Genomic DNA, 12,042 nt, shown 5'->3' with positions numbered 1-12,042 from the left:
TCTTGGCTTTCCTTCTTTCTCTTTCACCCCAGACAAATAGAGACCAATAGTTGTATCTTGGATGACCACTTGTAAGCTTTAAGACCCCAGACACTACTCACCAAACTAGAAGGTAGCACATAAACTTTAGGAACTATATTATGCCAACTGACTGGATTGTTCTACTAAACCGTGACCCTAAGTCTTCAAACCAAGAAAACTAATCTCGTGTTGGTGATGTGTTATGTGTAAGTAGTATTAGAGGAACCCTGGTGGTGAAATGGTTAAGCTCTCAGATGCAAACTGAAACATGGATGGTTCAAACCCACCAGTGGCTCCTTGGGAGAAAAGACATGTCAGTCTGCTCCTGTAAAGATTATAGCCTAGGAAACCCATAGGGTATTCACCCTGTCCTATAGAGTTGCTGTGAGTTAGAATCAACACGATGGCACACAACAACAAAAGCAGCAACAACAACAAGAAGTAGTATCAGCATCTGTAACCTCTTTTTATTTTATCTTTCTTGTTGCAAAAATATATATAACATGTTGTTTTTGGGTGCCATTGAATCAATTGTGACCCATATCAACCCTATAGGACAGAGTAGAAGTTCCCTATAGGTTTCCTAGGGCATACCTCTCTCATTCTTGGCTCTGAATGTGAATTCTCTGATTTCTAGTGCAAGCTAAAATCCTCACACATCAAATGGGAAACCCCCCAATACCTGTTTCCATAGCTAACATTCCACAACTCAGGGATAACCCTTCAAACAGCAACCACAGAGGTAACGTCCATAAGTGACTACTCCACAGGCCTTCAAAAAGCTCTCACCTGTGTGAGATGTGGATCCTCAGCCTCCTAGCACGAGCCACACAACCAAACCCGGTTTTCCCACTCCCACATGTAATCTCCTTTCCACCAACGCCACAGAGCCCTTTGACGCCCGCTTCATTACCCCTGGTTCCAAACCTTCACCAGGTGGGTCTCAGCTGAGAGACTAACGGGCAGTGGATTCAACTTCTCAGGTGCAAAGATGTAGACTCCTGAGTTTTTGCTGGCCTTATACCTGAGGTAAGTGTAGGCAAGAGGAGTGGGTCAAGACCAATTCAGTTCACAGACACCCTCCCAGACATGTTGGCCACTCCTTACCAGAAGAAGGCCTGGCGGATGGGCAACACAAGCTTCTTGTCCCGGTTCTCAATCTCCTTTAAGAGCCCCGTGTGGGTATCGAACACAGCCCGGGTGTGCTGGAGAGAGAGGGGCAGGCAGATTCTAATGATCTTTATCTCAGTGATGGCAGCTCTATCCTTTCTGATGCTCAGGACAAAATGTTTGGAGTCATCTCTGACTATCCTCAGACCCCATGTCCTATCCTTCAGCAAACTGTTGATTCTTCAAATTCTATCCAGAATGCTCCCACCACATTGTCAGCCCCCATCATCTCCCACCAGACTCCTGCTGTCACTTTCTCCTTGGACTTCTGATTTCCACCCTTGACCCACACAGGCTTTTCTCCACAGAGTGAAGAAAGAACCTCTTAACCCCCAAGTCAGGCCAAGTCCCTCCTCTGATCAGTACCTCTGAGGCACCCACCTCATTAAGAATAAAATGCAAATCTTCCCTTTGTCCCTTATACCCCTAAACCCTCTGCCCCATCACCTCCTTCCCTCATTTTTCCCCTCACTCACTCTGCTCCAGTCACATGGCCTGCATACTGTACCTCAAACACCCAAAAATGCTTGTTAGGGCCTTAACCCCTGCTCATCAACCTGTCTGGGGTGCTCTTGCCACAGACTCCCCACATTGCTCATCTCTCTCAAGGGTATGTTTGAGCGTTCTTTTCTCAGGGACGCCTTCCTCTGGACCTCCTGTCCAACATTGCCACCCACCCACCCTAACAATATACAATCTCTGCCTTTGTTCATTTTTCTCCAGAGGAAATATATGATATCTTCACCTATGATACATCAATTATCCTCTTTATTGCCCTTCTCTTCTAGGACATAATTTCCTTTCTCACCATTGGGTCAACCTGGAACTCAGGTATGTCATGGGGGAAAGAGTTTGAAATTGGGGTCCCACCTCATTTTCAATGACGAGGACAGAAGACCGTGACTTCTGTGGGTTCAACCAGGAGAAGCCAGTCTGAGGGTTCTGCTCAGGTGCTTGCGTCACAGAGTAGATGCTGAATCCCAGGGCGGGTGCAGAGGCTGTGAATAGCAGCTCTGGGGGGTGCTCCGTACTGTTGAGGACTGGCTGGTCCACAACCTGATGCCATGGAAGGAGGGAAACTAAGACAAGTCTGTTGATGCATGCATACACCAAGTCTAAGTCAGGGTTGGGGTGGGCCAAGTTAGGGTAGGGAGTGTTCCTGGGTAAGGAGAAAAACTGGATGAGGTGAGAAATACTGGCTTGAGTTTGAGGAGGTGATTCATGACAGGATAGGGAGAGCCAGTAATGGGGTAAAAATCAGTGAAGTAGAAGAGTGAGGGAGGGTTATTCATGGGGTAGGGATGCCTACCTGAGGCAAGGGTAGGCAAGAGGAATGGGTCAATGCCCTGACAGGGAACACAACAGAATTCCTGATGGAGAAGGAGAAAATTGGGGTGCAGAAATCAAATTCTAGTAAAAAATCCAGACTTAATGGTATGACTGAGACTGGAGGAACCCCAGAAGACATGGCCCTCAGACTCTATGTTAACCCAGAACTAAAATCATTCCTGAAGCCAACTCTTCAGACAAAGATTAGACTGGACTATGACATAAAATGATACTCTTGAAGAGTGTGCTTCTTAGTTCAAGTAGAAACATGAGACTAAATGCGCGGCTCCTGTCTGGAGGTGAGATGAGAGGGCAGGAGGGGATAGGAGCCGGTTGAATGGACACAGGAAATTTGGGGTGGAGAGGAGGAGTGTGCTGTCACATTATAGGGATAGCAACAAGGGTCACAGAACAATGTGTGTATAAATTTTTGTATGAGAAACTAATTTGAGCTTTAAACTTTCACTTAAAGCACAATAAAAATAAATTAATTAATTGTAAAAAAAGAGGAATGGGTCAAGACTGAAATATAGTCATGATGGGGTAGGAATTAATGTGGGGAGAGATTCTTCAAAGATAGATTTATGATGGGACATAGTCTTGGGTGGGACATATTCTTGGGAAGAGATAGTCGTAGGTGGGAGATATTCATGGAAGTATATATTCATAGGGTGAGATATAAGGGAGAGCTCACTTCACTGGGCACAGTCTGTCCACTAGGATCCAGCACAAGAAAATTGCCTTTGCTGACCGGTAGCCTCAACATCCAATCTACCTGGCGTGCCAGCGGGTTGTAGACGATGACTTGGAACTGGGGTAGGTGGTAGGGAGGGGCTTGAGTTAGGGCAGGCCTTGTGTCACCTACCGTGCCAGGTAGTGCCCTTGTGTGAGATTGGTAAGATTGATCAACTCATTTCCATTAAGGCCCCGCCCAAGTGTAGATAGGCCCACCTTCACCGGCCGAAGCAGGAGCCCTTGGACAGACGCTTGTATCCGAGTGAGGGGCCATTGCGCCTCTTGGCTGTCTAGGTTCCTTGACCCTGTCCCTACCTCCACCTGTCTTGCCCAATTTTTCTCTGTGCATGGTCCTGCTCACTTGATCTTTCTGCCAGAGCCCTACCTACCGACTTGTTTTGCGGGCTGACCCAAGCCCTCCTCGGCCCTCCTGCTGTAACTGACAGAGAGTCCCACCCCTCCCACGTACTCCTCTTGTGTCATTCCTTGTGTAACCTAGTGTTAGGACTGGGCTTCCCTGTATTAACCGGTTCTCGCCCAGTCCTGGCTCTGGTACTGCTTGTCCTGTCCCTAGCCCCAACCCCCGAAGCGGATAATCGCACCCAAACCCCACCCTTTCCGGCCCCGCCCCTCCCTCCGCCGGGAGGGCTCACGCGCGCCGCTGTCTGGCTGACCGGACACACGCTGACGTTGAGTTCGCGGCAGAAGGAGAAGCTCTCCTTGGAGCCGGTGAGCCGCGCCAGAGCGTTGCTCAGGAGCACCTGGGTGGGCGGGGTGGAGTGGGGGGAGAGCGCAGAGAAAAGGGTCAGCTCTAGCCTCTCCCTCCCTTCAAAGCACCCTCTCTTGTCTCCTACCCTACCACACCATGCAGCTCTCCCTTTTATGACCTCGCCCTCGCGGCAGAGTCCTGCGCCCACCCTGCCCGGTGCTGCTGTCCTTGGCTTCTATGCTCTGCCCCCAGGAGCCCTTCCACTCCCCGCCTTACTGCAATTGACACCACCTCTCCTGGCCCCGCCCCACACACCTCACAGGAGCCCCATCCTGCGGCGAGCCGGCGCGCATAGTCGTCAGCCACGTGCTGCCGGGAGGTGCCGCTGACAGCGTCGTGATGCTGGAGCACGGCCATCGCCTCCCCTGCAGATGGTATGGTGAGCCGGCGGGGACTCGCCCGGACACAGCCTCAACCCCAGGAAGACATGGAAGGTCCAGTGCAGGTGGCAAGGGTTCTTAGGAGTTTTAAGGAGGGACTCAAGGAGGGGCCGAATGACAAGTCCTGCCCCGGGCCCCGCGCTAGCCCGACACCTACTGAGGGGCGTACTGTCTCCCACGCCATAGGGTCCTGCGTTGGCCACCGGACCCGTCACCGCCTCCAGCTGGTTGCACACCTGGCGGGCAGGGACGTGTTTGGGTGGCCAAGCCTGCCTGGGACACCTGGGCTAACCCCTCAAGCCCAGAACCCACTCACCTGCAGGAAATTGTAGCTGAGGCGCTCGTAGCGTTTGAGTGCCGGACGGCTGGAGAAGAAGCCGGTCCAGAACTTGTGGGGGACGTAGGCATAAGGGAAGAAGTCATCCTGTTTCACCGACCTACGAGGGCGGGGCACTGAGGGCGGGGTCACGGCCCATGGGGCATCCCAACCTGGTCCTCCATGTCTCCCCAAATACCAGCTGAGGTTGGCTTTGTTCAGCTCCCGGAGGTAACAGGCGGGGGTGGAGTAGAGAACGTGGATTTGGCTCCCGTTGGCCTGCTGCTGGGGGGAGGAGTGGGTGGGTGACCACTCAGGGAGTCGGCACCTTCCCGGGGACACACAGGTGTGCATATACTCACGAGTTACACACCCTCTCCAAGCTGATAAACAATCAAAATGTATATATTTTGGTTGAAAATCAGTGGCCTAGTATGAAAATTAAAATTTGTGGCTAAATACCACCATCCTTCAAAGAATTTCTGAACTGAAAGAATAAATCAGAACTTTTATCCAAAATTATATTAAAAATTTCAATTTAATGATATAAAATATTAGTGGACAAAATAAATATGACATTAGAACACAGGCTATATGAATATAAATAGAATACACAGCACTATTGGTGGGATTGTAAATTGGTTCAACCATTATGGAGAAGGATATGGTGCTTCCTCAGAAAGCTAGAACTAGAAATACCCTATGATCCAGCAATCCCACTCCTAGGTGTATACCTTAGAGAGCCAAAACTACTGACATGAACAGACATATGCATACCAATGTTCATTACAGCATTATTCACAATAGCAAAAGATGGAAACAACCTAACTGTCCAACAGCAGATGAATGGATACACAAACTGTGTTACATACACACAGTGGAATATTATGCAGCCATAAAGAATAATGATGAGTTCTTAAAGTATATTGTTGATGAATCTGGAGGATATTATGCTGAATATATCATAGACTGCCAAAAGAATGAACAAACCTGTCTTGGAAGGAATACAACCAGAATGCTCCTTAGAAGCAAGGATGGCAAGATTACGTCTCACATACTTTGGACATGTTATCAGGAGGAATCAATCCCTGGAGAAGGACATCATGCTTGGTAAAGTAGAGGGTCAGTGAAAAAGAGGAAGACCGTTAAAGAGATGGATTGATACAGTGGCTGCAACAATGGGCTCAAGCATAACAATGATCGTGGGGATGGTGCAGGACCGGGCAGTGTTTGGTTCTGTTTTACATAGAGTTGCTGTGAGCTGGAACCAACTCAATAACAGCAACAACAAGGCAACTGCACACACATAGATGCTTAGACACAAACACGGACTTTCTCTCCAACCCACGTTGTCTTTTTTTGTTCGTTTGTTTTTAAGAGTTAAAACATTTCTTGGGTAGAAAAAAGTGTTCGTCAACGGGGAGCAGACCTGTGAAGAGGTGAGCTCGTCTGTCACCTTACATTTTAGATCAATTTGTATAGAGTGCAAAAGGGAAATTTAAAATGATTGGTAGTCATTCACTTAATCACTAGGAGACAGATTGGATTAGTTTATTACATTTGAGGATCTGCAGTCTATCAGCTAGCATGGCTTATCTAATTATGGAAACTTTCTAAAATTATTTGAACTTTCCCAGAACTGTCTTTAATATGAATTTTTAGTTTCTGTGAAGAGTTAAGTTTAAGGGGGTGGGTATTTTCTTTAACATAGCCATCCAAGTGAGTGTGAAGTGATATCTCACTGTGGTTTTTGATTTGCATTTCCCTAATGGCTAATTAAGGGGCCCTGGGGGCACAATAAGAGCCCTGGTGGCGCAGTGGTTAAGAGCTCAGGTTGCTAACCAAAAGGTGGGCAGTGTGAATCCACCAGCTGCTCTTTGGAAATCCTATGGGGCAGCTCTACTCTGTCCTATAGGGTCACTATGAGTTGGAATTGAGTAGACAGCAAGGGGTTTTTTGGTGGTGCAGTAAGGAACCCTGGTGGTGCAGTGGTTAAAGTGCTCAGCTGCTAACCGAAAAGTCAGTGGTGTGAACCTACCAGCCGCTCCATGGCTTTATGGCAGTCTGCTTCCATAAAGATTACAGCGTTGAAAACACTATAGGGCACTTCTACTCTGTCCTACAGGGTTGCTATGAATTGGAATCGACTTGATGGTAGCGGGTTTGGTTTGGTTTGGTGGCGCAGTGCTTAAGCAGCTCACTGCCAACTGAAAGGTCGGTGGTTTGAACCTACCAGCCACTCTGTGGCAGAAAGATGTGGCAGTAAGCTTCCGCAAAGATTACAGCCTTAGGAACCCTATGGGGCATTTCTACTCTGTCCTGTAGGGTCACTATGAGTTGGAATTGACTCTATTGGCACACAACAACAATGGCTAATTACATTGAGCATCTTCATGTGCTTAAACCAACGTTCTCTTAATTCTTCAATAAATTCAGGATTCTGGACAAATCACAAACCATGAACCATGGAATTCACAGCTGAATGGGAGAGACAGCAAACCGATCATGAATTAACTACAATTGTCCTGAATGCGGCATAAAGGTGTTCGTGGGAGCAAGAGTTCAGCCTGGAGTGTGGGGAGGGCTTTTTGGAGAAGGGGACATTATTGCTGGGGCCTTGAAGGAGAAGCAGAAGTTTTCCAGCCAGAAGTATTAATAACAAACAATAAGTACTAATATTTATTGAGCACTACTATGTGTCCTGCACAGTCCTCACAATTCTTGCTATGTTTGAGCCCATTGGTGCAGCCACAGTGTCAATCTATGTCATTGAGGATTGTCCCCCTTTTCCCTGACCCTGTACTTTACTAAGGGGCGCCTAACCAAAGCCTTGGTATTTTCAATTGCCTCATATGCATGCAAAAGCTGTACAATGAATAAGGAAGACCAAAGAAGAATTGACACCTTTGAATTATGGTGTTGGTGAAGAATATTGAGTATACTATGGACTTTGAGAAGAACAAACAAATCTGTCTTGGAAGAAGTACAACCAGAATGCTCTTTAGAAGTGAGGATGGTGACTTCTTCTCACATACTTTGGACATGTTATCAGGAGGGACCAGTCCCTAGAGAAGGACATCATGCTTGTTAAAGAGGAAGACCCTCAATGAGATGGATCGACACAGCGGCTGCAATGATGGGCTCAAGCACAGCAATGATTGGGAGGATGGTGCAGTACCGGGCAGTGTTTCATTCTGTTGTACATGGGGTTGCTATGAGTCAGAACCGACTCGACGACACCTTGTAACAATAACAACTTGCTTACCAAGCCTGATGTCCTTCTCCAGGGACTGGTCCCTCCTGATAACCTGTCCAAAATATGCGAGACAAAGTCTCACCATTCTCACTTCTAAGGACCATTCTTAGCTATACTTCTTCCAAGAAAGATTTGTTCGTTCTTCTGGCAGTCCATGATACATTCAACACTCTTGTGAAGTAATTAAAATTTCACAAGATCTCAATGATGTGGTGACGCTCTTTTTTGCTTTAGAGGAGGTTGGTGGGAAGTTTTGTTTTAGATGAGAGATCAGGCTCTCATGCTGAAGTGGGAAAGAACAACTACCTGTCCACGTAACTGGAGCCACGGCACACTTAAATGGACACCCACCAGTACTCCATATACACAAAACCACGTTCACATGCAATCCTGCAAGTCTAAACATTCGACGGCATGCAGGTACCATAGGGTAAGTGCTTAGGTGGTGAAGATAAAATGATTCTATGGTTCTAGAGAAGACTAATTTTCCTATAGCCATGGTAACTCGTGGCCACCAGAATCTATTTTAAACCCTTTCAATAAAAGACAACTTGCCTCGGAGGCCATGCTGATGAAAACAACTGGTTAGCCATCTCACTGAGTGATCAGAGTTTCTACAGCCCTGTCTGTGAAAGTCTCCCAAACTCTCAGAACACCACTCTTCCCCCAAACCCACCGTAAGATCAGGAGTCTGTTCTGCTTAGAGACTCTGTGCCTGCCAGCATAGCTCTTCTTCACTCGAGTAAGGAATAAATTCAGTTTTGTGCCTTCGTTTGAGATATCAAGAGGTAGCCTCATCCTCTAAAACTACCTGTGCATTGGACACACAAGGTCCAATGGGGGAGGGCATGCTCACCTGTGCATTGACCAGCCGGATGAGCTTGTCCAGGTTCTCGAACCAATTTTGGGCTTGCTTGTAATGGAAGTCCGAACCCATTGTCATTATGATGTTGTTGGTACGGTAGTGCCTGGCCTGGAGAAAGAATGGTGGGGTGTTCTTAGACCAGAGTGTCTTGAAGCCTTGCCCCTGTGTACCACTGTGTCACAAGTTGTTCAGAGTGTGGATGCACATGCGTGCTTTTGTGGTAATGGTTCCATGAAGCATGTTGGAGCATGTGAATATATTTATAATAATCATAAAAATTTGTTGAGCAGTTACTATGACCCACCCAATGGTGAGTCAGGTGCCATGCTGTTTCCTGAACATGGTGGGGGTGTGCAATTGGGAAGGATGCTACTAGTTCTGAGCCAGAATGCACACAATCCAGGAAATGTGCTCGGGCTCTGGAGCCAGGCTGCCTGGGCTCATATCCCAGCTCTGTGACTCTGTGCTAATGGGCACACTCACCTTGCATTCACCTTTCTAGCTGTCAGTTTCTTTGACTTTAGTTCGGATAATAACGTTATGATGGGAATACAGGGGATGCCTGTGCCATGGTAAAGCCCACTGAATATTATCTACATGAGAGCTGGAGGCTGTGGTCAGTGTTACCAGGTTAGGGCCCTGTCCTGGTCAAGGGTACCTGGTCAGCAGCCACATTCAGGAAGTGTGCCACCACTCTGTCAGCATTGTAGTTGGGGCTGCCAAGGTCCTCTACCACGGGGGGGTTATGACACCGAATATCCCAGCATAACCCACTTGGTGGGTCGTAGTTGTTGGGGAGCACACCTGTGGGCCAGGCCACAGAGTGAGATGAGGGGTATGCCAAAAGCCCCAGAAGCAGATCAGGAGCATGATTCTCCATCCCACCCACCTCTCCACCGCCTCACTTACTGATGAAGAGGTCAGCAGCGGGGGGCTGGAGGCTCGCACTGCCTCGCCACACCTGCTCCATCTCACGTGCTTGCTCTCGCATATACTTATCCTGGTAGTCCACGCGCCCTAAGAAGATGCCATCGAAGCCCATCTGGAGCAGGGGACAGGTTCAAAGCACAGAGGGTGGAGGGCTGAAACCCAGTTCCCAGCCTCTCCTAGCAAGTTTGAGACTGGCCAGGTAAAGGCAGAGCACCTTCTACTCCTAAACTACAAACTCACCCCACTGGGGCTGGAAGGGGATGGACACAGTATGAACATAGGTAATAAAGCCAGTCTGAATACAGGTCAGGGCTCCACCCTATTTCAAGCTCAAGGTTGGGGCATGGCCAGAATTCAGAGTGGATGTGGATGAAAACGAACTGTGTTAGCCAGAATGAGCTAGAGGCAGAGCCAGGTCTGATCTGGCGAGGGGGCTGAGCTGGAAGGGGCTGTGAGGAGGTGGGCGTGAGTGGCCTGAAGGGAAGCACCTCAGCTTGTTGGTCACAGAGCAGGGGACAGGGTGGTGAAGCCAATATAAAGTGAAGGGCCCTGGCTTGGGTCAGGTCAAGGGCCGTGTGCAGCTGCACCTGGGCAAACAGCGAGGCCTGCTCTCGTGAGTGGCCGAAGGGGTCGATGTGCCAGGCCACGTGGGGGTGCCCATCTTCGCCAAACGTGTCCTTCAGAAAGCACAGCCCGAGTGTCATTTGGTCCACGATGGCGCCGTAATGCGTGGTCGCCTCATCGTTCATCACCCAGCCGCCGTTGGCAAATTCCAGGCGCCCTGGCGAGGAGGGGCATGGTGAGGGGCAGAGGTCACAGATTAGGGCCTACAAAGAGGCCAGGGTATGTGATCTGGGGATGAGAGGACCTGCCTGAATACCTAGACGTGGAGTGAGAGGTCAGTCTTTGTCCTGTAGGCCAGGGAATGCAGAAGATGGTCTAGTATTCTGGGGGGCCGACTTTTAAGAGAAGAGGACACTGAAGGAGAGGACTTGAAGGATGCATAGGAGTTCCCCAGGTGACGGGGAATACTAGACAGGCAGAGCAACACATGTGCATGCCTGTACATGGCATAAAAAGGTCAGGAAGAGGGCTGCAGAAGTGGAAGCTGGGCAGGACTTTTTTTACTTCATTGGGAGAAACTCACCCTGCTGCACCAGCTCCTTCACAACCTCCTGCATTGTCTTTGTCTGCTGATGCCACCAGCGGGAGAAGAAGGCCATCTCCACATAGATGAAGCGGCGAGTGGGCTCGACTTGCAGGGCTTGCACCACTGAGTTCAGGATGTTCACCACACACGGAGAAATCATCTGCTTGGGGTCTGTGAGCATGGCAGGTGGACAGTAAGGGCACGGGTGAGAAGTGGCCACGCAGAACAAGACAGCACATTGTGGACACAGCCCAAACCACAGTGCCTGGGGCCAGGTGAGATTCTGGGGCTCATATGGGGAACGGATGTCCTGGGGAAGTCTTCTGCATAGTTGGACCCAGACCCCTGCTCACCATCACAAAAGTACTGGTCCACCGTCTGGAGCCAGCCCACGTCATTGTGTGTGTGGGCCACCAAGTGCACGTTGAGCATGTCTGGTTGCACCTTGGGGCATGTCTGCACAGGGGCCCCAAATACATACACATAGCCTTTAGCACCCACCTACCCAACTCACCCACCTCCCACCCGGGGTAGGCTGAATAAAAAGTGGGCACAAGATGAGCCTTGATTAGATACCTTTCCAGTAAGTCCATGACTCAAAGGTGAGACCCCTCACTGTGTTCTGACCTGGACCATGTGCCAATGAGCCTAGGCCCGTCTGTGGTTGATACTAACAGTCAGACACACAACCATATCCTCTAGACACATACAAGCAGACATACAACCATGACCCCACACTGGATCTGGAATCAGACACTCAGTAACACCAACCTCATTCTCACACTACACAATGACACAAAGACTACCAATGGTCAGAAAAGCAGCCACTCAGTAGACACACACAAAGACACACTAAAAACAAACGAAAAACCCGTTGCTGTTGAGTCGATTCCGACTCATAGCAACACTATCATCACATCATCCAGACACAGAAGTACACTCTGGCGCATGTGCCCTGGGCCCTTCCTAGCTTCTGCACAGACCGACTCTTGGACACTTTGCTGTGTAGGCACCTCACACCTTGTAGCCACTCGCACGAGCCTCGGGCACCTCCAGCAGCAAAAGAAGGAGGAGGAAGAAGGGGATCTGAGGCACTGGTACATGGGAGTTGGTTGTGACCC

At 49.1% G+C, this 12,042-nt stretch overlaps 1 protein-coding gene across 1 annotated transcript in view; it reads right to left on the bottom strand.

The window, feature by feature from the left end:
• The window catches only part of LOC101362033 (lysosomal alpha-mannosidase-like), a 63,965-nt gene extending 51,982 nt beyond the window's left edge, over window positions 1-11,983 (bottom strand). The window contains exons 1-16 of the mRNA XM_012556082.2: window positions 11,942-11,983; window positions 11,281-11,377; window positions 10,919-11,092; window positions 10,359-10,552; window positions 9,751-9,883; window positions 9,500-9,645; window positions 8,833-8,949; window positions 4,920-5,002; window positions 4,721-4,841; window positions 4,562-4,640; window positions 4,280-4,389; window positions 3,909-4,016; window positions 3,215-3,331; window positions 2,062-2,247; window positions 1,129-1,226; window positions 949-1,045 (exon numbers count right to left, since the gene is read on the bottom strand). Coding sequence (XP_012411536.1) covers window positions 949-1,045; window positions 1,129-1,226; window positions 2,062-2,247; window positions 3,215-3,331; window positions 3,909-4,016; window positions 4,280-4,389; window positions 4,562-4,640; window positions 4,721-4,841; window positions 4,920-5,002; window positions 8,833-8,949; window positions 9,500-9,645; window positions 9,751-9,883; window positions 10,359-10,552; window positions 10,919-11,092; window positions 11,281-11,353 — 1,836 coding nt within the window. The 5' untranslated portion in view covers window positions 11,354-11,377; window positions 11,942-11,983. The remainder of the gene's footprint in view (window positions 1-948; window positions 1,046-1,128; window positions 1,227-2,061; window positions 2,248-3,214; window positions 3,332-3,908; window positions 4,017-4,279; window positions 4,390-4,561; window positions 4,641-4,720; window positions 4,842-4,919; window positions 5,003-8,832; window positions 8,950-9,499; window positions 9,646-9,750; window positions 9,884-10,358; window positions 10,553-10,918; window positions 11,093-11,280; window positions 11,378-11,941) is intronic.
• Between the last annotated feature and the right edge of the window lie 59 nt (window positions 11,984-12,042).

Source organism: Trichechus manatus, unplaced genomic scaffold (assembly GCF_000243295.1).
Source record: "Trichechus manatus latirostris isolate Lorelei unplaced genomic scaffold, TriManLat1.0 scaffold00057, whole genome shotgun sequence".
In the NCBI taxonomy this organism is placed as follows: domain Eukaryota; kingdom Metazoa; phylum Chordata; class Mammalia; order Sirenia; family Trichechidae; genus Trichechus; species Trichechus manatus.
This window is presented reverse-complemented; position numbering and strand designations above follow the sequence as displayed.